The 25,315-nt window shown below is 44.7% G+C and overlaps 1 protein-coding gene across 6 annotated transcripts; it reads left to right on the top strand.

The window, feature by feature from the left end:
* Window positions 1-25,315, top strand: LOC115197496 (AMP deaminase 3). Of its 6 annotated transcripts, none has more exons than XM_029759107.1 (16): window positions 1-338; window positions 9,053-9,160; window positions 17,592-17,814; window positions 18,042-18,225; window positions 18,375-18,540; window positions 18,790-19,009; window positions 19,119-19,248; window positions 19,398-19,592; window positions 19,860-19,991; window positions 20,068-20,231; window positions 20,712-20,838; window positions 21,157-21,320; window positions 21,514-21,634; window positions 22,385-22,558; window positions 22,812-22,922; window positions 23,201-25,315. In XM_029759107.1, the coding sequence occupies exons 2-16, from the start codon at window positions 9,103-9,105 to the stop codon at window positions 23,375-23,377; spliced, it is 2,346 nt and encodes a 781-aa protein (XP_029614967.1). In that variant the 5' UTR covers window positions 1-338; window positions 9,053-9,102; the 3' UTR covers window positions 23,378-25,315. The 6 variants fall into 6 exon arrangements, with proteins under 6 accessions (XP_029614967.1, XP_029614964.1, XP_029614966.1 ...); XM_029759104.1 differs by having other exon boundaries at window positions 17,589-17,814; XM_029759106.1 differs by having other exon boundaries at window positions 8-338; window positions 9,058-9,160; window positions 17,589-17,814.

Below are 25,315 nucleotides of genomic sequence, written 5' to 3'. Positions count from 1 at the left end.
GAACTGGTTCAAGAAAGACAAAAAAAAGAGAGAGAAAAAAAGCATATAAGGAAGTTGGCTTACGGACGTTTAAACACTTTCCATCATACTCTCAGGAAAGTTAGGTTTAGTTGGGCTACATGTAGTCAAAAGTGTATCACTCTTATTGAACCATAACTTTTGTTATTTTACAGTTTCACTTCATGGTGCAATTATTTGCATAAACTGGTGATTTTCGTTTCCCAGCCAGCAGTGAAGGGATTAACTAGCTGTGTGCCTGCTCATTTCACTAGCACGCACACATCCGTCTAACGCAGCTGAGAGAGAGGTGTTCTCCACTGCTTAACAACACAGACCAGGTAAGACCAGCTTCAAACCTAACACACATGCAAATAAATACATACACTTTTGTTTATGTAGTGTGCACACCTACGGTAACTACAGTACATTCAGAAAGTATTCATACCCCTTGACTTTGTGTTGTGTTACAGCCAGAATTGAAAATTGATTAAATACAATTATAACAACAGAAGGCGAGACCCAGATGCACATGGTTTGAGCTCTGATATTTATTATAGTCCAAGGGGTAGGCAAAAGGCAGGTCGGGGACAGGCAAGAGTTCATAACCAGGTCAGAGTCCAAAACGTTAAAGGGCGGTAGGCAGGCTCGAGATCAGGGGCAGGCAGAATGGTCAGGCAGCCAGGCACAGAGTCAGGATGGGCAAGGGTCAGAACTAGGAGGACAAGAAAAACAGAGACAGGGAAAAACAGGAGATAGGAGAAAAACGCTGGTTGACTTGGCAAACAAGACGAACTGGCACAGACAAACAGAAAACACAGGTATAAATACACAGGGGATAATGGGGAAGATGGGCGACACCTGGAGGGGGTTGGAGACAAGCACAAGGACAGGTGAAACAGATCAGGGTGTGACAATAATTTTGTTTTCAGAATTATTTGCTAATTTATTGAGAATGAAATACAGAAATATCTCATTTACATAAGTATTCACACCCCTGAGTCAATACATGTTAGAATCACCTTTGGTAGCGATTACAGCTATGAGTCTTTCTGGGTATGACGCTACAAGCTTGGAACACACCTGTATTTGGGGAGTTTTGCCCATTCTTCTCTGCAGATACTCTCAAGCTCCATCGGGTTGGATGGGGAGCGTCGCTGCACAGCTATTTTCAGGTCTCTCCAGAGATGTTCGATCGGGTTCAAGTCCGGGCTCTGGCTGGGCCACTCAAGGACATTCAGAGACTTGTCCCAAAGATCTCGACCTGTTCCACAACAGCCCCGTCGATGAGGATGGGGCGTGCTCGGCCCTTCATTTCCTGTAGTCTGCGATCAGCTCCTTTGTCTTGCTGACGTTGAGGGAGAGGTTGTTGCCCAACACTGCAATGTCTCTGACCTCCTCCCTGTAGACTGTCTCATCATCGCCAGGGATCAGGCCTACCACCACTGTGTCGTCTGCAAACTTAATGATGGTGCTGGAGTTGTATGCAGCCATGCAGTCGTGGGTGAACAGGGAGTACAGGATCACCTGTGGGGCCCTCGTGTTGAGGGTCAGCATGGCAGATGTGTTGCCCGGGATCAAGTTGCAGAGTGAGGTGTTTAATCCCAGGGTCCTTAGTTTAGTGATGAGCTTGGAGGGCACGGTGCATTCTCACGTATGTGTTCCTTTTTTCAAGGTGGGAAAGGGAAGTGTGGAGTGCAATAGAGATTGCGTCATCTGTGGATCTGTTGGGGCGGTATATGAATTGGAGTGGGTCCAGGGTGTCTTGAATGATGGTGTTGATGTGACCAGCATTTCAAAGCACTTCATGGCTACAGATGTGAGTGCTACGGTGTCGAGTGCTACAGGTTACCTTAGATTTCTTATAAGTTTGAGTTTTTGCTCAAGAGGATAGAGTTATGGTCAGATTTGCCAAATGGAGGGCGATGGAGAGCTTTGTATGCATCTCTGTGTGTGGAGTAAAAGTGATCTAGAGTTTATTTCACCACTAGAGGCACAGGTGACATGCTGGTAGAAATGAGGTAAAACAGATTTCAGTTTTCCTACGTTAAAGTCACCGGCCACTAGGAGCGCCGCCTCTGGCCGAGCATTTTCTTGTTTGCTTATGGCCCTAGACAGCTCATGAGTGTGGTCTTAGTGCCAGCATTGGGTTAAAGTGGTTAATAACCTCTACGGGATCGGTGTCCCTGTACCGGGACGGCTGTTGCTAACGTGCGCTAATTTGATTAGAATGACGTTGTAAGTAACAGCCAACTTTCCAGGACATATGCGGGTCTTATATGTGCAGAAAGCTTAAATTCTTGTTAATCTAACTGGACTGTCCAATTTACAGTAGCTATTACAGTAAAAAAAATACCATTGTTTGAGGAGAGTGCACAACAACAACAAAAACTTTTATCTCAGCAACAGGTTTGATACTGTCAGTTCTTCCTAGGAGAGGTGGGGGGGGGGGTGAAGTCAGGCACAGGAGACCAAATATGCAAGAGAAGAGCGTTTATTCCTGAGTCCAAACAAAATGAACAGGCACAGAATAAGTAGTCCACCAAAATAGGTCCGAAACGCAGTCCAGAATGTACGCCTGTCTGCTAAAGTCAAAGAAAATACAACGTAACCCAAAACCACGACAGGTAAAACAAAACAATCCAGCACAAACCCAAACTGGTAGGGCGAGAATAAATAACCCACTAATGAACCTAAACTCAAAACAGGTGAAACACAAGACAGACAAAACCAAACGAAAAGGATCAGTGGCAGCTAGTAGACCGGCAACAACGACCGCCGAGCGCCGCCCAAACAGGGAGAGGAGCCACCTTCGGTAGAAGTCGTGACAGATACATTCACCTCTGAAGGTAAATAATGTACTTACATTCAGTAATATTGCTCTCATTTGTCATCCTGAGGGTCCCTGAGATAAAATGTAGCATAGTTTTGTTTGATAAAATCCATTTCTATATTAAAATGTAGGAACTGGGTTCTACAGTTTGAACCCCTGCTTTTTCTGGGGTTTATTGGTCACATACACATGGTTAGCAGGTGTTAATGTGAATGTAGCGAAATGCTTGTGCTTATAGTTCCGACAGTGCAGTAATATATAACAAGTATTCTAACAATTCCCCAACGACTACCTAATACACACAAATCTAAAGGGGTGAATGAGAATATGTACATATAAATATATGGATGAGTGATGGCCGAGCGGCACAGGCAAGGTGCAATAGATGGTATAAAATACAGTATATACATGTAATATGAGTAATGTAAGATATGTAAACATTATTAAAGTGGCATTATTGAAACTGGCATTGTTTAAAGTGACTAGTGATCCATTTATTAAAGTGGCCAGTGATTGGGTCTCAGTGTAGAAAGCAGCCTCTCTAAGTTAGTAACTGCTGTTTAGCAGTCTGATGGCCTTGAGATAGAAGCTGTTTTTCAGCCTCTCGGTCCAAGCTTTGATGCACCTGTACTGACCTCGCCTTCTGGATGGTAGCGGTGTGAACAGGCAGTGGCTCGGGTGGTTGTTGTCCTTGATGATCTTTTTGGCCTTCTTGTGACATCGGGTGCTGTAGGTGTCATGGAGGGCAGGTAGTTTGCCCCCGGTAATGCGTTGTGCAGACCACACCACCCTCTGGAGAGCCTTGCGGTTGAGGGCAGTGCAGTTGCCGTACCAAGCTGTGATACAGCCCGACAGGATGCTCTCGATTGTGCATCTGTGAAAGTGTGTCAGAGTTTTGGGTGACAAGCCACATTTCTTCAGCCTCCTGAGGTTGAAGAGGCGCTGTTGTGCCTTCTTCACCACACTGCCTGTGTGGGTGGACCATTTCAGTTTGTCTGTGATGTGTACACTGAGGAACTAAAAACTCTCCACCTTCTCCACTACGGTCCCTTCTATGTGGATAGGTGGGTGCTCCCTCTGCTGTTTCCTGAAGTCCACAATCATCTCCTTTGTTTTGTTGACGTTGAGTGAGAGGTTGTTTTCCGGGACACCACACTCTGAGTGCCCTCACCTCCTCCCTGTAGGCTGTCTCGTCATCGTTGGTAATTAAGCCCACTACTGTTGTGTCATCTGCAAACTTGATGATTGAGTTGGAGGCGTGCATGGCCACGCAGTCGTGGGTAAACAGGGAGTACAGCAGGGGGCTGAGCACATACCCTTGTGGGGCCCCAGTGTTGAGGGTCAGCGAAGTGGAGATGTTGTCTCCTACCTTCACCACCTGGGGGCAGCCGATCAGAAAGTCCAGGACCCAATTGCACAGGGCGGGGTTGAGACCCAGGGACTCCAGCTTGATGATGAGCTTGAAGGGTACTATGGTGTTGAATGCTGAGCTGTAGTCAATGAACAGCATTCTTACAAAGGTATTCCTCTTGTCCAGATGGGATAGGGCAGTGTGCAGTGTGATGGCGATTGCATCGTCTGGGCAGTATGCAAACTGAAGTGGGTTTAGGGTGGCCAGTAAGGTAGAGGTGATATGATCCTTGACTAGTCTCTCAAAGCACTTCATGATGACAGAAGTGAGTGCTACGGGGCGGTAGTCATTTAGTTCAGTTATCTTTGCCTTCTTGGGTACAGGAACAATGGTAGCCATCTTGAAGCATGTGGGGACAGCAGACTGGAATAGGGAGCGATTAAATATGTCCGTAAACACACCAGCCAGCTGGTCTGTGCATGCTCTGAGGACGCGGCTAGGGATGCCGTCTGGGCCAGCAGCTTTGCGGGGGTTAACACGTTTAAATGTTTTATTCACATCGGCCATGGAGAAAGAGAGGGGGGCGCAGTCCTTGTTAGCTGTATTATCCTCAAAGCGGTCGAAGAAGGTGTTTAGTTTGTCTGGATGTGTGACATTGGTGTCCATGACATTGCTGGTTTTCTTTTTGTAGTCTGTGAATTCCTGTAGACCCTGCCACATACGTCTCGTGTCTGAGCCGTTGTATTGCGACCCCACTTTGTCCTTGTACTGGCAAGACGGTAGGAGCAAGATGGCGTCTTGGTCGGATTTGCCAAAGGGAGGGCGGGGGAGGGCTTTACAGTGAGGGAAGAAAGTATTTGATCCCCTGCTGATTTTGTACGTTTGCCCACTGACAAAGAAATTAACAGTCTATCATTTTAATGGTAGATTTATTTGAACAGTGAGAGACAGAATAACAACAACAAAAATCCTGAAAAACACATGTCAAAAATGTTATAAATTGGTTTGCATTTTAATGAGGGAAATAAGTATTTGACCACCTCTCAATCAGAAAGATTTCTGGCTCCCAGGTGTCTTTTATACAGCTAGCGAGCTGAGATTAGGAGCACACTCTTAAAGGGAGTGCTCCTAATCTCAGTTTGTTACCTGTATAAAAGACACCTGTCCACAGAAGCAATCAATCAATCAGATTCCAAACTCTCCACCATGGCCAAGACCAAAGAGCTCTCCAAGGATGTCAGGGACAAGATTGTAGACCTACACAAGGCTGGAATGGGCTACAAGACCATCGCCAAGCAGCTTGGTGAGAAGGTGACAGCAGTTGGTGCGATTATTCGCAAATGGAAGAAACACAAAAGAACTGTCAATCTCCCTCGGCCTGGGGCTCCATGCAAGATCTCACCTTGTGGAGTTGCAATGATCATGAGAACGGTGAGGAATCAGCCCAGAACTACACGGGAGGATCTTGTCAATGATCTCAAGGCAGCTGGGACCATAGTCACCAAGAAAACAATTGGTAGCACACTACGCCGTGAAGGACTGAAATCCTGCAGCGCCCGCAAGGTCCCCCTGCTCAAGAAAGCACATATACATGCCCGTCTGAAGTTTGCCAATGAACATCTGAATGACTCAGAGGACAACTGGGTGAAAGTGTTGTGGTCAGATGAGACCAAAATGGAGCTCTTTGGCATCAACTCAACTCGCCGTGTTTGGAGGAGGAATGCTGCCTATGACCCCAAGAACACCATCCCCACCGTCAAAAATGGAGGTGGAAACATTATGCTTTGGGGGTGTTTTTCTGCTAAGGGGACAGGACAACTTCACCGTATCAAAGGGACGATGGACGGGGCCATGTACCGTCAAATCTTGGGTGAGAACCTCCTTCCCTCAGCCAGGGTATTGAAAATGGGTCGTGGATGGGTATTCCAGCATGGCAATGACCCAAAACACACGGCCAAGGCAACAAAGGAGTGGCTCAAGAAGAAGCACATTAAGGTCCTGGAGTGGCCTAGCCAGTCTCCAGACCTTAATCCCATAGAAAATCTGTGGAGGGAGCTGAAGGTTCGAGTTGCCAAACGTCAGCCTCGAAACCTTGAAACCTTAATGACTTGGAAAAGATCTGCAAAGAGGAGTGGGACAAAATCCCTTCTGAGATGTGTGCAAATCTGGTGGCCAACTACAAGAAACGTCTGACCTCTGTGCTTGCCAACAAGGGTTTTGCCACCAAGTACTAAGTCATGTTTTGCAGAGCGGTCAAATACTTATTTCCCTCATTAAAATGCAAATCAATTTATAACATTTTTGACATGCGTTTTTCTGGATTTTTTTGTTGTTATTCTGTCTCTCACTGTTCAAATAAATCTACCATTAAAATTGTAGACTGATCATTTGTAACGGTCTTCGTCGTCCTCAGATGAAGGGGAAGAGAAATCAGACCAAAATGCAGCGTGGTAAGTGTTCGTCATTTTAATGTACAACTGAACACTAAAGCAACAAGCAAAACAAAAGAACAACTGAACAGTTCCGTCAGGTGCAAAACACTAAACAGAAAATATCTACCCACAAACCCCAAAGGAAAACAGGCTGCCTAAGTATGACTCCCAATCAGCGACAACGAAGTACAGCTGTCCCTGATTGAGAGCCACACCAGGCCAAAACAAAGAAACACAAAGCATAGAAAAAAGGACATAGAATGCCCACCCCAACTCACTCCCTGACCAACCAAAATAGAGACATAAAAGGATCTCTTAAGGTCAGGGCGTGACAGTACCCCCCCCAAAGGTGCAGACTTCGGCCGCAAAACCAAAACCTATGGAGGAGGGTCCGGGTGGGCATCTACACGTGGTGGCGGCTCAGGAGCACGACGCAGACCCCGCTCCACCGCTGGCTCACCCCACTTTAATGGCTCCCCTAGAGTGTGATCTCTTGCCGCCGACCATGGACTGGGGACCCTCACAGCGGACCCCGGACTGGTGGGTGACTCTGGCTGCGCCCGGCTGGCGGGCGACCCTGGCAGCTCCGGACAGGTGGGCGACTCTGGCAGCTCCGGACAGGCGGGCGACTCTGGCAGCTCCGGACAGGCGGGCGACTCTGGCAGCTCAGGACAGGCGGGCCTTTCAGTAGGCCTGGCTCTGGGCGCAGGCACAGGACTCACCAGGCTGGGGAGACTTGCAGGAGGCCTGGCTCTGGGCACAGCCACAGGACTCACCAGGCTGGGGAGACATGCAGGAAGCCTGGCTCTGGGTGCAGGCACAGGACTCACCAGGCTGGGGAGACATGCAGGAGGACTGGTTCTAGGTGAAGGCACAGGATAGACCGGGTCCTGGAGACGCACTGGAGGTCTGGAGCGCACGGCCTGCACAACCCGCCCTGGCTCGATGCCCACTCTCGCCCGGCAGATGTTAGGAGCTGGGATGTAGCGCACCTGGCTCTCAACGCGTACTTGGGGACACCGTGCGCTCTACCACATAACACGGTGCCTGACCAGTACTACAATGCCTCCTGTAAGCACAGGAAGTTGGCTCAGTATTCCTTCATGACTCAGGCCAACTTCTCGTGTGCCCCTCCAAATTTTTGGGGGGAGCTGCCTCTCGTGCCTGCTGCGCTGCCTTGCCTCATATCGCCGCCTCTCAGCTTTAGCTGCCTCCAGTTCTTCTTTCGGGCGGCGATATTCCCCAGCTTGTCTCCAGGGTCCCTTTCCGTCCAGAATTTCTTCCCAAGTCCACGAATCCTGAACCCTCTGCTCCTTGTTACCATGCTGCTTGTTCCTCTTATGGTGGGTAGATCTGTATCGGTCTTCGTCGTCCTCGGATGAAGGGGAAGAGAAATCAGACCAAAATGCAGCGTGGTAAGTGTTCGTCATTTTAATGTACAACTGAACACTAAAGCAACAAGCAAAACAAAAAAACAAACGAACAGTTCCGTCAGGTGCAAAACACTAAACAGAAAATATCTACCCACAAACCCCAAAGGAAAACAGGCTGCCTAAGTATGACTAACAATCAGCGACAACGAAGTACAGCTGTCCCTGATTGAGAGCCACACCAGGCCAAAACAAAGAAACACAAAGCATAGAAAAAAGGACATAGAATGCCCACCCCAACTCACGCTCTGACCAACCAAAATAGAGACATAAAAGGATCTCTTAAGGTCAGGGTGTGACATCATTTCTTTGTCAGTGGGCAAACGTACAAAATCAGCAGGGGATCAAATACTTTTTTCCTACATCAATTTCACATTTCCACAAACTCCAAAGCGTTTCCTTTCAAATGGTTTCAAGAATATGCACATCCTTGCTTCATGTCCTGAGCTACAGGCAGTTAGATCTGGGTGTGTCATTTAAGGCGAACATTTTTAAAAAATGGTCTGGTTCTTTTTTACTTTTTTACTTTATATTTTTACTCCTGAACTTATTTAGGCTTGCCATAACAAAGGGGTTGAATACTTGTTGACTCAAGACATTTTAGCTTTCATTATTTATCAATTTGTAAAAATGTATAAAAAAAATACTTTCACATTATGGGGTATTGTGTGTGGGGTATTGTGTGTAGGCCATTGACACAAAATCTCAATTTCGTCCATTTACAATTCAGGCTGTAACAACAAAATGTTGAAAAAATCAAGGGGTATGAATACTTTCTGAATGCACTGTAACCACTTATTCTGTCTCTCGTGGGATGCATTTGCACAGGCAGCCCAATTCTGATATTTTTTCCTCAAATGATTAAATGACTAAGTGTATAGCAGTTACAACATTGTAACGACCCAGCTTTTAGCCTTATGATAATGATAGTGTAGTGTAATCTAGCTAGTGAGTTCTATTTTTCTGCTCTGTGAACCATGGTTTTATAATCTTGCCTTGTATTCTGCAGTTTAGGTGTTTCCTGTACATTTTGCATAATTGGCCCAGATATTAAAGAAGATGAAGAGAAGAGACACGCCCCAATTCAAGCAGAAGTCCACTCACAACTTGGGGAAAAGTAAGCAGTGCAGTGGAAACACACTCACACACGCAGAGACGCACCTGCACGCACTTTGCACATACATATTCGCATGTACTTTTACACACATATCAATGCAAGAAAGACAGCAACTGGGCCAAAAGTACGTGATCGCAAAAGGAAAATCTAGTGTAGCAGCTTCTACTCTGCCCTCAGATACCATGCCAGCCCTGACATTTCTTGACTCTCTGCCCAAAAAGAATCTGAATTCTGAGGTGAGAATGCAGCCTAGGGCATTCCATTGTTCTCTACCAGCATTTATGAGCTAAGAACAGGGCCTGAGTGTCCTGGACACACTGTACAGCAGGGTGTAATAACAAAACACACACATTTACACTGAACAATACTGTGTTGATTGAGTTGATACACATACACTCATAATCATGTGCAGCACCGCAAGCATGGGTGTAACATTGTATTTCATTTGGGGATATTACTACATTAGTATGTCTTGATAGAGGAAATATGGTATGTGGTATGAGTGACCCACAAAATGTGACACATGCCAGGTTGGATGTGGTACTACTGCATGTAACTTCAGCTTTTTTCATCACAGAGAGAGCAACAAATTGGAGAGATTGTCACATGCCAGGCCTTTAAAGAGTGCATAGCCTCTGTACCAACACTCCATATAGTATGTCTGTAAACACTTCCTCTATAACTGAGTTGCTGTTGATAATAAGGGAGCTGGTTCTCTTATCTCTGCTGAATGGTGTAAGAGACCTTCTCTTTACTAAATTTAGAGGCCTCGCTATCACCATACTGTTACGCAGGAGCTGGTTTATCAAGTGAGCTTAAGCCTACAGAGCCCATGCCTACGTTAAGCCTAAGGTGTGTTTTGTGTGCTTTCACACACAACAGTGTCATGATTGACTCTGACTACCATTTGTATGATGTCTGTCTGGTCTGTCTTCACAATAATTCATAAGAGGTGTTACATAATACAATTGCAATGCCAAAGTTACTCAAGCATAACAGTAACTTGAGAGAGGTTGTGGTTATGTGTGGCTCTGAGTGGGAGTGAAAGATGGGGAAGTAGTTTTGTGTCTGGGGAGGGCAAGACAAGACAGGACTGACACACATACACAGAGCTCTGTGGGATGGGCATGTACTACAGCAACACTTCCCAGGCTGAGTCAAGTTTCTCCCAATTGTTTTCCTTCAAAGAAAGGAGAGGCCAGGAGATGCAGCTCAGCTGTAAAGAAATACAAATAAATAGAACTAGTCCCCCGAGAGCACTACACACTCCACTCATCTGATTCTGTAGCAACAGGACACAACACTGAACAGGTAAACAATGCACAACTTACTGTATCTACCACCTTCTCAGCTTTATTACACTTTGGAGTAAGTAGTAGGCCTGTGTGTCTACATTCTTTGGGGGTTTTGCATGTTTTGACTGGAGATGATTTACATATTTTGAACTGCCCTCTAGCTGTCTTGTTCCAGACCCTTTCCATTCCCTGTCAGTGGACTAGTGTTATTATTACACAGCACAAATAGTTCCTGGCATTTGTCACCCTGGTGATTCAGCATACTGCTGTTGGATTACATTATGTTTGCTTATGTAAGGGCTTGGGGGGAAAGCTTGTCTGTTGACACCCAGCGTATAATAAGGGTAAAGGCGGACACTAGGCCACTCACTGCAAACAGGATTCGGTACTCTATGCCTGGTATCCTACGTCAAAGTCTATCAAAGTATATGGGGTTGGGAATGTATGCAGTTTACTACAACATTGTGTCCTGGCTGTTTCAGTGTGTTTCATTCAGTTTGGCACAATGTTTCAGGGACAGAGTGTTCCATACATTGCCATTAGCTCTACTGGGCACAGCACATTTTATTCTGTCAGGTACTTGTATTCTTGGTCCTGTTCTGGATTATGGAAACCTGTTTAATCTGAGTTGTCTGGCCAATACAGTAAAGGGCGTGGTTGCTATGCTCCTGGCAGGCAGGCAGGGCCCAGTTCTGGGTATGGCTTTTAGTAGAGGCAGCTGGTACAGACAGACAAGCATGTGTTTTCTCTTTGTCGTTTAGCAGAGCATCTTGCTTGCCTCCCTCAAGGACATGGCTAGAAGATCAAAGGCAAAGAGGTTGCCTCCTGCCAGTTATGATCTATTCAAGAAAGCATTATGTCCTCTGCTCTCCTGTTCCCCTTGTTACAGTGCGTTGTGGGTGGTCAAGAAGCCATCACCCCATACTACAGTAAGTCACTGCCTCACCCCCGTGCTGAGAGCCAGTTGTGACATACACAGCTTGGATTAGCTGGCCCGGTCTCCATGATGCTCCCAGTTTTCTGAAATACAGAGGGAGAAGGGTACTCAAGACAGCAACAACCAGCTGCCTCATACAGAGACAGGAGTTGATAAACAACTGAGCAAAACCAGAGAAAGACACACTGAAAGAGATAAAGACACTGTATCACACTGAAGAGACAGAGGCAATTAGAGATTACAGTCAAAACCGAGACCACGACAGTCACAACAAGCAGTTAGAGACTACTGTCAAAACAGAGACCAAGACAGTCACAACAAGCAGTTAGAGACTACAGTCAAAACAGAGACCAAGACAGTCACAACAAGCAGTTAGAGACTACAGTCAAAACAGAGACCAAGACAGTCACAACAAGCAGTTACAGTGGGGGGAAAAAGTATTTGATCCCCTGCTGATTTTGTACATTTGCCCACTGACAAAGAAATGATCAGTCTATAATTTTAATGGTAGGTTTATTTGAACACTGAGAGACAGAATAACAACAAATAAATCCAGAAAAAACGCATGTCAAAAATGTTCTAAATTGATTTGCATTTTAATGAGGGAAATAAGTATTTGATCCCCTGTCAATCAGAAAGATTTCTGGCTCCCAGGTGTCTTTTATACAGGTAACGAGCTGAGATTAGGAGCACACTCTTAAAGGGAGTGCTCCTAATCTCAGTTTGTTACCTGTAAAAAAGACACCTGTCCACAGAAGCAATCAATCAATCAGATTCCAAACTCTCCACCATGGCCAAGACCAAAGAGCTCTCCAAGGATGTCAGGGACAAGATTGTAGACCTACACAAGGCTGGAATGGGCTACAAGACCATCGCCAAGCAGCTTGGTGAGAAGGTCACAACATTTGGTGCGATTATTCGCAGATGGAAGAAACACAAAAGAACTGTCAATATCCCTCTGCCTGGGGCTCCATGCAAGATCTCACCTCGTGGAGTTGCAATGATCATGAGAACGGTGAGGAATTAGCCCAGAACTACACGGGAGGATCTTGTCAATGATCTCAAGGCAGCTGGGACCATAGTCACCAAGAAAACAATTGGTAACACACTACGCCGTGAAGGACTGAAATCCTGCAGCGCCCGCAAGGTCCCCCTGCTCAAGAAAGCACATATACATGCCCGTCTGAAGTTTGCCAATGAACATCTGAATGACTCAGAGGACAACTGGGTGAAAGTGTTGTGGTCAGATGAGACCAAAATGGAGCTCTTTGGCATCAACTCAACTCGCCGTGTTTGGAGGAGGAGGAATGCTGCCTATGACCCCAAGAACACCATCCCCACCATCAAACATGGAGGTGGAAACATTATGCTTTGGGGGTGTTTTTCTGCTAAGGGGACAGGACAACTTCACCGCATCAAAGGGACGATGGACGGGGCCATGTACCATCAAATCTTGGGTGAGAACCTTCTTCCCTCAGCCAGGGCATTAAAAATGGGTCGTGGATGGGCAATCCAGCATGACAATGACCCAAAACACACGGCCAAGGCAACAAAGGAGTGGCTCAAGAAGATGCACATTAAGGTCCTGGAGTGGCCTAGCCAGTCTCCAGACCTTAATCCCATAGAAAATCTGTGGAGGGAGCTGAAGATTCGAGTTGCCAAACGTCAGCCTCGAAACCATAATGACTTGGAGAAGATCTGCAAAGAGGAGTGGGACAAAATCCCTCCTGAGATGTGTGCAAACCTGGTGGCCAACTACAAGAAACGTCTGACCTCTGTGATTGCCAACAAGGGTTTTGCCACCAAGTACAAAGTCATGTTTTGCAAAGGGGTCAAATACTTATTTTTATTAACATTTTTGACATGCGTTTTATTTTTGTTGTTATTCTGTCTCTCACTGTTCAAATAAACCAACCATTAAAATTATAGACTGATCATTTCTTTGTCAGTGGGCAAACGTACAAAATCAGCAGGGGATGAAATACTTTTTTCCCCCACTGTAGAGACTACAGTCAAAACAGAGACCAAGACAGTCACAACAGGGAGCCACACCTGCATCATAGTAGTGAACAACACAGTCATAGAAAGAGATTCACAAGAGAGACAGAGAGTCACCACTGGGGAATACAGACTCGTCACTCAGAGCCAGAGAGCCAGGATGACTGCAGAAGGTAAGAGTGAGCGATAAAGCTACCTACTGACCATCTTGTTGTGTTGTGTGATGATGGACGGTTATATGAAAGGCAGAGGTTATTGAATGCCTATGACTTGGGGAACTTTGAGGGTCAGGATCTACGGGATAGAGCACTTCCTATGTGCAAGAAAAGACTGTGACAATAGCGAAACGCAGAGAAAGGGGCATTTTCAGAGGAAATAGAAATCAGTTAGGATAAGTTGACAGTTTGATGATGATGTGTGTTTGGATTCTATGTTATGGTGTGTAGAGGCATTGACCTTCCTCACAGTGTAACATGTACGCTGGGAGTCGGGAAGCAAGTTCAGGGAGCGTATTTAAAAAATAAATGAACATAGACCAAAACAAAAAACCCAGGTAGCGTACAGACATGAACACTGGAACAGAAACAATAACACCTGGGGAAGGAACCAAAGGGAGTGACATTTATAGGGAAGGTAATCAGGCAGGTGATTGAGTCCAGGTGAGTCTGATGAGGCGCTGATGTGTGTAAAGATGGTGACAGGTGTGCGTAACACTGAGCAGCTTGATGACTTCGAGCCCCGGGTGAGGGAGTATACGTGATACACGGACACAAAGTCAACAACTAAATCATGACAGCAAGTAAAACACTTAATAAATGACACCGTTTTTTGCTATCATTAAAACTCAGCTAATATATACACTGTTGTTGACTGTGTTGTATGTAGTCACATCCAAAATGATTGGCACCCTTGATAAAGATGCGCTAAAACGACTGTATAAAATAATACAAATACTGAGCTACAGTATATTGTCAATGCAATAAAAAGGGACAATTATAATATTGTATTCTAATACAATTGCTCAGAGAAAGAGAATAATAATACAATCTAAAAAAATAGGTGTTAAAATGATTGGCACCCCTGTTTTCAATACTCCGGCACCCTCCCCTTGTTAGGATAACGGCACTGAGACTTTTTCAAAAATGTTTTATGAGATCAGAGAACACATTGGGAGGGATCTTAGACCATTCCTCAATACAGAATCTTTCCAGATCCTTGATATCTGTCTGTCTGCGCTTATGGACTGCCCTCTTTAATTCAAACCACAGGTTTTCAATGGGGTTCAAGTCCGGAGACATAGATGGCCATTTCAAAATGTTGATTTTGTGGTCAATTAACCATTTTTGATTTGTGCTTGGGGTTATTTTCTTGCTGGAAGATCCACTTGTGGCCAAATTTCAGCCTCCTGCTAGATGCAACCAGGTTTTTGGCAAAAATATCCTAGTACATGGTAGAGTTCACATGATGCCGTTGACCTTAACAAGGGCCTCAGAAACAATGGAAGCAAAACAGACCCATAACATCAAAGATCCACCACCATATTTTACAGTAGGTATGAGGTCATTTTCTGCATATGCATTCTTCTTTTAAGGCCAAACCCACCGCTAGTGTGCATGCCAAATAGCTATATTTCATCTCATCTGACCATAACACCCAGTTCTTATCCAAGTGCCAATGCCGTTTAGCAAACTCCAGGTGTTTACATTGGTTTGTTGCTCTTAATAAAGGCTTTTATTATCCAATACTAGGGAAGTTTACCAAGTTTACCAAACTTCTTAATTGTTGCCCTAATAGCGGTATATTTGTTTTTTGTTGGGGGGAGTAGGGAGGCAGTTCCCCAATCTGATCCATATTCCAAAATATATATATTGTTTTTGCATCCTGTGCGGTATTCATATTTCCATGATCAGCCATAAGTTCATAAACACTTTATATATTGACATATCCTACTATGTGTCACACACCTCCTCACACTTGTATGTTTTTATGCACACTCAACCTTTAAGGCCCAGTGCAGTTAAAATTACACTACATGATCAAAAGTATGTGGACACCTGCTCGTCGAACATCTCACTCCAAAATCATGGGCATTAATATGGAGTTGGTCCCCTGTTTGCTGCTATAACAGCCTCCACTCTTCTGTGAAGGCTTTCCCCTAGATGTTGGAACATTGCTGCAGGGACTTGCTTCCATTCAGCCACAACAGCATTAGTGAGGTGGGGGCACTGATGATTAGGCTTGGCTCGCAGTCGGCATGCTGATTTATCCTAAAGGTGTTTGATGGGGTTGAGGTCAGGGCTCTGTGCAGGCCAGTCAAGTTCTTCTACACCGATCTCAACAAACCATTTCTGTATGGACCTCTCTTTGTGCACGGGGGTATTGTCATGCTGAAACAGGAAAGGGCCTTCATCAAACTTTTGCCACAAATTTAGAAGCTTTGTTCTAGAATGTCATTGTATGATGTAGCATTGACTTCCCTTCACTGGAACTAAGGGGCCCAGCCCGAACCATGAAAAACAGCCCATTATTCCTCCTCCACCAAACTTTACAGTTGGCACTATGCATTCGGGCAGGTAGCGTTCTCCTGGCATCCGCCAAACCCAGATTCGTCCGTCAGACTGCCAGATGGTGAAGTGTGATTCATCACTCCAGAGAACGCGTTTCCACTGCTCCAGAGTCCAATGGCGGAGCGCTTTACACCACTCAAGCTGACGCTAGGCATTGCGCATGGTGATCTTAGGCTTGTGTGCGGCTGCTCGGCCATGGAAACCCAATGCATGAAGCTCTCGACGAACAGTTCTTGTGCTGACGTTGCTTCCAGAGGCAGTTTGGAACTCGGTAGTGAGTGTTGCTACTGAGGACAAATTATTTTTACACGCTATGTGCTTCAGCACTTGGTGGTCCTGTTCTGTGAGCTTGTGTTGCCTACCGCTTCGCGGCTGAGCCATTGTTGCTCCTAGACATTTCCACTTCACAATAACAGCACTTACAGTTGACTGGGGAAGCTCTAGCAGGGCAGAAATTTGACGAACTGACTTGTTGGATAGGTGGCATCCTATGATGGTGCCATCGTGAAAGTCACTGAACTCTTCAGTACGGCCATTCTACTGGCAATTTTTGTCTATGGAGATTAAATGGTGATGTGCTCGATGTTATACACCTGTCAGAAAGGGGTGTGACTGAAATAGAAGAATCCACTAATTTTAAGGGGCGTCCGCATACACTACAACATATGTTTTTCCTGTTTTGTATCATATTGTACAACAGCTGATGAAACTAAAACTGTAAAAGTGTGATCAGTGTTATTTCCTGATTGGTTTAAATCAGCCTGTTACCATGGGCGGGAGTTTCGGCTTGCCTGGTGGCATTACCAGTTGGTAAATTGGTTAATAGACCAATAACAAGGAGAGTTCCAAACCTCTCTGCCAATAACAGCTAGTTTTACGTTTTCCACTCCCCACTCAGACCACAGACAGTCCTAGCAAAATTATTGCTTGAAAAATATTTTTTTGCTAAAAATACATTTTTAGCGATTTTCATGGAAAACTATTACAGTAAGGTACATAATTGTCACACAGAAATGTTTTGATGTTGATATACAAACAGCTGCACTGGACCTTTCAATACATTATTAATGCCTTTTTCTAAAATGATTTATAAACAAAATATATATAGTCACTTAGATAATTGGACACAGAGAGACTGGGTGGGTGAACGATTTTCCTCTTCATACTCAATGAGTGACCTACAACCCAGGAGTGCAATGGTGACAATGTCTCTAGTTGACCTAGTTGGTGAATAGTTGTGTTCACTGTAACATGATTATGACACTGGCAGCAAATGAAGGCACATAAAAACAGAAGACAAGGACTCGTACACAAGGACACGTGTCCCCAGTACACCATGCTCTCAGATTCAGCATGCTGTACTTGTATTTATTGCCTCTCCTAAGATGTTTTGATTTCCATAACAGCAGTATTAGTTCATATACTTAAACCAAAAGAGTGAAAATATGACTGTAATCAACAAGATAATCATACCAACATTTATAAGTCGCTTATAAATCCATTTTAAGGACATTGAGCATATGTCACAACCATGTGTGTTAAACCCAAAAACAAGGACAGTATATTTCATGTATACAGTATGCTCGATCAATCCTGCATAATAAAAGCTCCTGTGTGTTCCTCTGTTTCAGTAGAGATGCCGCGTCAGTTCCCCAAGGTCTTGCTGAGCGAGGTGGATGAGTCAGTGCGTCTGCTGGCAGAGAAGGTGTATGCCTCGGCGCTGAAGGAGGAGGACACCAAGGATTCCCTGTCCATGTACACGGTGTCCGAGGACTGTCCCATCGGCATGAACCAGGTCCGGGAGCGAGAGATGCTCAAGGAGATCGCCGAGCAGTACTCTGAGGAGAGCACTAAAAGGTCAGAGGGCACAAATCAATTCATGGGGTCTAATTGTCAGTTTGATTCCGTTCAAGTCAAATTAACTTAAATTAAATTGCTGACTTTTTGTCAGTGAGGTTAATTTTCCTCAAGTGACTTGAACGTCATGGAGTTAAAAAGGAGTTGACCTCACTTGATTTTCAATAGGAGTCGGCATAGCGTCTGCATTTTCCACCTATCGACTTGTATGATGTTGGTCTCTCCAGGAAGAAGAGTTTCAAAATGAAGCGTTCCCAGTCATTATCTCAGCAGTTCCCCAGTTCCCTCAACATCAGTCCAGAGTGGGCTTTGTCTGTAGTCGCCCCTCTGTTCGCCCCTGGCGCCCACTGTATCACAGAGAACTCCCTAGAGTTCCAGAGGGTCACCATTAGCGGAGACTATTGTGCAGGGGTAAGGGGCATTATACAATAATATATTCATTCATCATTTAATCACATCACAAATCATTTCCTACTACATGCAATGACTGAAAAGTTATATCAAGGCATGGGCTGGCCATTTCTAATGCCTATGGTCTTGTCAACACGTGTTTTTCCCAGATCACAGTGGAGGACTATGAGCAGGCAGCCAAGACCCTGATTAAAGCCCTGTTTATCAGAGAGAAGTACTCCAGGCTGGCCTACCACCGCTTCCCCAGGACCACCGCCCAGTTCCTCCGCAGCGCTGAGAACCAGAAGTGGAACGTGGAGGAGGAGATCTTGCCAGGTAGAAAATCAAACTGTACACAGCCGAGCATCAACCACATACCAATACCTGCTCATCAATCTAACAAGTCCTACAGTGTAGGACTTTGGATCAAAGTGCTCTAGAAACAGCTTTGCCTTGATTACTTCTGAGCTCAAGCTTTCGAAAAGGACCCAAAGTAAAAGTAACTCCACTCGAGACACTCAGATTCTTCTTAAGCTGTTTCCTCTGTCTCCCCTCTGTTCACCCATCTAATCCTGTCCTCTGCAGACATGTGCCCCTGCCCTCAAGAGGGGGAGGACCCATACACTATGGAGGGCATCCCTGATGATCTGAACTACGCATTGCAGATGAAGGACGGTATTGTGTATGTGTACAATGACGCAGAGGCCCTGAAGCAGCAGCAGCCCCGCAGCCTGCCCTACCCTGACCTGGAGACCTTCGCCATTGACCTCAGCCATGTCCTCGCCATGATCGCCGACGGGCCTACGTGAGCACCCCACCGCCCACATCACCACCTCACACTGACTGTTGCCCAATTCTCAATGACCCATCTATTACGGCGTTTGTAATATCATCTAATATCATTCTTCTCACAGGAAAACCTACTGCCACAGACGACTGAACTTCATGGCCTCCAAGTTCTATCTGCATGAGATGCTGAATGAGATGGCTGAGCTGAAGGAGCTGAAACGTGTTCCTCACAGAGACTTCTATAACGTCAGGAAGGTTGGTGATATATACAATCTAAGGTGTAATACAAATAAATAGGTTTGAAAAACTCCCATGATTACATTTCACTACATTTCACTGACTCAAGCTGTGCTTTAGAACAAGCTGACACATTTTTTCCGGCTTATGTTTCCTCATACATGCAGGTAGACACTCACATCCACGCAGCTGCTTGCATGAACCAAAAGCACCTGCTGAAGTTCATCCAGACCACCTACAAGACCGAGGCGGACCGAGTGGTGCTGGAGAAGAGGGGCCAAAAGCTTACCTTGAAACAGGTGTTTGACACCCTGACCATGGACCCCTATGACCTCACTGTGGACTCCCTGGATGTTCACGCTGTAAGAATGTTCCCAAAACACTTAATGTTCTAATGCTTGAAATAATATTGGACAGTATTTATGTTATTACAGTTTATAGGTTACATCAACTTAACACATTTAAAACACCTATCCTGCTTCACGATTAAACTGTTCATAAGCAGTTTATAGCACCTTTATAATGCACATATGAATATTCAGAATTAAGTCTGTAAACAATTGCAGTTTGGCAGTAGGTTCCATGTAACTTGGCAGCAGTTTCTCTGAGAATGGTGTTTACTCTCTTAGGGAAGGCAAACATTCCACCGCTTTGACAAGTTCAACTCCAAGTACAACCCAGTGGGAGCCAGCGAACTCCGAGAGATTTACCTGAAAACAGACAACTTCATCAAAGGGGAATACTTTGCTCGCATCATCAAGGTATAGCGTCAACTTATGCACAACTTCACTATCATGGACATCTCTAACATCCTGCTATTCACTTCCTCTATAACAGGAAGTGGCCCATGAGCTGGAGGAGAGTAAGTACCAGCACGCAGAGCCCCGTATGTCCATCTACGGCCGCTCCCCTGACGAGTGGGAGAGCCTGGCCTCATGGTTCATCCTGCACAAGGTGCACTCCCCCAACATGCGCTGGGTCATCCAGGTGCCCAGGATCTAGTAAGTGCCACGGATAGAAGAATTATACACATCCAAACCTGGCACAGAAACTGGACAAAATTAAGATAAAGGCAATGCTGCTCTCAATGCTGATTTTAAGACTAGTGACACTAAAATGCTTCAACCGTAATGGTCTTTGTAAGACTACACTACTTGTAATTGTTCCATGGCAGTGGACAGGTATAAAATGTGACATGTTACATTGTAAACCAGGGTGATGGTCCCTTTTTAATAGCTGTTATTTAACTTTGACCCCGTTGATTACCAGCTCTTGTTTGCACATACCAATGAATGGCAGGTGTATAAGACACACAAAGGCTAGAAGGAATGGCGCTGCTACTTGTACAAATAAAGGCAGTGGTCAACATTATTATCAAATCAGTCAACAGTTGAACTGAATCCATCATCAGTCGTACAGTGATCAAGCAAATTACATGTCTAAAGGTATCCGTTTCACAAATGTATCGTTTTGTCTTGCAGTGACATTTTCAAGTCGAAGAACATAATACCGAACTACGCCAAGCTGCTGGAAAATATTTTCCTCCCACTGTTCAAGGCTACAGTCAATCCACAAAAGAACAAGGAGATGCACGTTTTCTTGAAATATGTGCGTATTTACAACACACGGCAGGGTGGCTAAACTTTATCAGACTGGTTCTACAAGTCAGAAATGTTGGTGAAAGAGCTATAATTCACATTCATCCTAATAATCAAAATGTTGATATTAGATTGCATTTATACAGTTGTACTTTCCCCTGGGTCTCAAAGCATCTTACAGTGTATGAGAGTAACTCACTACTTCCACCACCACCAATAGGTAGCACCCTCCTGGGTCTAGCATCATGCATGTCAGACATTTTGTGCCAGAATGTCTACCATGCACCAGCTATGGCACATGCTCAGATCCACAACTCCTGTCCTGTAGGTAACTGGGTTCGACAGTGTGGATGATGAGTCCAAGCACAGCGACCACATGTTCTCCTACAAGAGCCCCAAACCTGAGGAGTGGACCTCAGGCGAAAACCCACCCTACAGTTACTACCTCTTCTACATGTACGCCAACATCATGGTGCTCAACAACCTGAGGAAGTAAGTCCATGCTCCGGACCAGGGTGTCAAGTAAACATGTACTGATAGTATTCCCATGTGTTGCCTACATGCTATGATTAAAGGTAGACTCATCAATATACGGTATAATATATATTTATTTGTCCTACTGTTACATAAATATGTCTTCTTTGTCTTTATGTAATGTGACACGGCATTGTTTGTTTTCCCTCAGGGAACGAGGCCTCAATACCTTCCAGTTCCGGCCCCACTGTGGCGAGGCCGGGTCCATCACCCACCTGGTCTCTGCCTTCCTCACGGCCGACAACATCTCCCACGGCCTCAACCTAAAGAAGGTCCTACACCTCAACTCTGACCCCTAATCATTACCTATGAAATGGCCAAGATTGGGTAGTAACTGATTACATGTAACAGGGATTAGAATCTTTGAATGCGGTGCTGAGCCACAGCTTTCAGTGGGAATGGAAGTGTTTCCCTTCTGTTCCAATCCATTTCAAATCTCCAAAACGGCCAAAATTGCTTGCTTGCTTTCTACAGAAACTTTTTTTAATCCAAAAAGTCAGACAGCCCACTGACTGAGAACTGATTTATTCCACATTTCATCAGGATCTTTATGTCAAAAGGACATTATTGATCAACGCAGCTCCATCCTGTTCAGTTCCCAATGTCTGGGATGACACATGACAAATCAGCTGCTTACTCAGCTACATTTCTACTTTCAGTGGAAACGAGTACACCAAAAACGACCTGTGTCTTTGCAGACAGATCTACGTGTTTTTGTAAACTTTTAGTCTACAGTCAGAATATTTGCATGATTGATCATCCAAATCAGGAAGTAATCAGATTTATCTGGGATCTGTTACATCTGTCTATTGAAGGCTTTAGCATACCTGACTATTATGTTAAGGGTTGGTCAGTAAATCAAAACCTATAATTGCAGAATCAAAGAATGAGGTTTGGGAAAGCTTTCTCTGGAACTTGACAGTGAAGCTGACATTTTAGTAATGATGCCATTTCATTAAGGACATGAGTCATGGCCAAGACAAAGGGAGTGTTGACATCTCTCCATCGCTCTCCTTCCCCAGAGTCCTGTGCTGCAGTACCTGTACTACCTGGCCCAGGTCCCCATCGCCATGTCTCCTCTGAGCAACAACAGCCTGTTCCTGGAGTACTCCAAAAACCCTCTCAAGGAGTTCCTCCAGAAAGGCCTGTGTGTGTCCCTGTCCACCGACGACCCCATGCAGTTCCACTACACCAAGGTCACTGGGCTCTTCAGTAGATAGATCTAAAAGGATTGGATAGGTGTAAGCAATGTGGCAGAAGTTACAACTAGCCCACCAGAAGGCAAGATGAAGCTATCACCATAATGTTTTATATCTGTCCAACCCAGCCGCAAGACAGTAACAATTGTAAAATCAATGTTTGACGGTCAATCTTCTGTGTGTGAAATAAAATAGCACGTTAGCAAAGAAGCTTTGGGAAAACTCCCCTGTCTGTTTGTCCATGCTGCAGGAGGCCTTGATGGAGGAATATGCCATTGCAGCCCAGCTGTGGAAGCTAAGCACCTGTGACACATGTGAGATCGCCAGGAACAGTGTGCTGCAGAGTGGTCTGTCTCATCAGGTACAGTAAACAACACAAAATACTTGGTAAATAGAACTGCTTAATAAATTGTAGTGTTGTGGTAAACACTAGTAATGCCTGGCCTGCTGACTATGACAGATGTCTTCAACCTCCTTAAAATTACGCTCATGCCAACAGTTCAGAACACACCATGACGTCACCTCATAAGTGATTTACGTAGCCATCCCCCTCCTCATGTAATTCCTGAGTATGCCTCAGTGTGCTGTGTCACAGAGGTGACACATATCCCCCTTTGCTCCTCCCTTTACTTCTGCCAGGAAAAGCAGCACTTCCTGGGGCCCAACTACCTGCAGGACGGGCCGGAGGGAAATGACATCAGACGGACCAATGTGGCTCAGATCCGCATGGCCTACCGCCACGAGACACTGTGCAATGAGCTCAGCTTCCTGGTGGAGGCCGTAAAGACCGAGGCCAGCGGCACCCAGGGAGAGTGACCACAGCACAGAGACCCTTTTCACACTGCCGAGCTGAGCCAGGCTTAGCCAAGCTGAGCCGTACAGTGCTTGCCTGGTCAGTGGTTACACATTCACTGCACAGTAGTTGCTAGAACTGTGCTGGAAAGGTCAATGTGAAAAGATAGTATCTGAGACAGCACTGTATGGTTTGGGTCAGGAGAAAATGTGACCTCTAGTCTCTATTTCAGCTCTAGACCACAGCCAAATACTGTACTGGGTCGTTCCATGAAATTAGTGCCTTTTGCATCCCTTTGTTATGTTATGTAGAAATTGTGCACCAATATTGAATTTTAAAAGCCTTTTATATTAAATAAAGTGACTTTTAATATAGACCACATGGAGAATTCAATCAGATTTTTTACATGAACGAAGACTTGCTAAAGTGCCAAAACTCAGAATTTTGACATGTCCCTACATGCACCTTCTGTGACTTCTAGGAAGATTCAACCCATTTAACCCCAAAATGTCTCAAGTTTTCACCATCATGGTAAAGCCCTAGTTATTTTGTTGCTTTGAAAAAGGCATTTCTAAAAATGATTATTAATTGAATCTGATTAGTTATTTACTTACATCAGTCCCTCATTTTAATGTCAACCATGTTACGTGATCTGAAATTTTGTTTTAATATATTGAAACCATTCCTTTATAGTTTTTTCAAAAGAAACATTGAACATCTAACTGTCAAATCATAGTGTAAAAGCAAGTGAGCTGGTTCTACTCTTCTTGGCCATTTGCTGGTGTTTAGTGGCAGAAAGGTCAAGCATAACACGTCAACCCTGTTACCCATAGATATACAGATAGAAGCTTGCATTCAATTGCCCCTCCCTGTTGTACACAAGCCTCCATTCCCCCTCTCACAAGGGGATTTATGAAATCGTCAACCCTGCTACAGTCAACCCTGTTACTTTATTTGGCACTTAATAGACTAGTAATTTTTTTAATTTAACCTCGAGATGGGAAAATGTGTTTTTTATTAAGTTGAATGGTGTGCTCTTTATGACAGAATGTTAAAATTAGGAGAACAGACATTTTTTTATAGCAAGTTACACTTCTCAAAAGGCACCGAATTGGTGGAAAGATCCAACTGTTACTGGGCTATGGTAATACTGAGATAAGGCACCATGCTAAATTAATAAGACCGTACTGTGTAAGCTACGCCACATCAAGCCAAGCTAACAGCACCATACTAGGCAAATCACACAGTACCCATGTCCTCTGTTGACTCATTTGCATGCAGGTTTTTTTATGATCTTTGAGAAAGCAGAACTTAACCCCTATCTCGTTTTCTCATGTTCAACTAGAAAACCAGTTTACTGTACACTGCCACTCCCAGGTCCTGTTCACCAAATACTACCAACTGTGCCAATGCAAGAGTTCTCACGCCAGAATGAAAGCCAATCCGAGAGCAGAGCCATTTTCTGTTGTTCTGGCCTTTCTATTTGAATTACAGTACGTAATGGTAGAAGGGATATTATTGTGTTTTAGCAGGTGAAGGGACTCACGTTTAAAGAATAGCCATACATTTTGTTGCACTGTTACTAAGTTCGTGGCTGGGTAAGAGAGCGAGTGGTGTTTTTATTATACAACTTTGGTAAGAGGTTAACTACGGAGCACTTTCTATAATTTTGAATGCTTCTCTTATGTGGTCATCATATCATTGACAAAAAGCACTTGACAAAAGGTGAACTGTAATCATGTGCCAACTATGACAAACTTTCACCCTAGAAATGGTTCATTGTCTGAATGCAGCATAAATGTCACTCGTGTATGATCAGGAAATTTGTTTTTATATGGCAATAAAGAGTTACTTAGAATAGGCGTCTGTTTGTGTCAAATACTGTAACAAATGCACCTGAAACTGACAACCACCTGAGGTTGCCAACATGTAATAAAATAAAACAAAAGACGTGACCCATA

The sequence above is a fragment of the Salmo trutta genome, chromosome 7 (genome assembly GCF_901001165.1).
Source record: "Salmo trutta chromosome 7, fSalTru1.1, whole genome shotgun sequence".
Lineage (NCBI taxonomy): Eukaryota > Metazoa > Chordata > Actinopteri > Salmoniformes > Salmonidae > Salmo > Salmo trutta.
The sequence above is the reverse complement of the archived record's forward strand: the minus strand, read 5'-3'. Positions and strand labels throughout refer to the sequence as shown.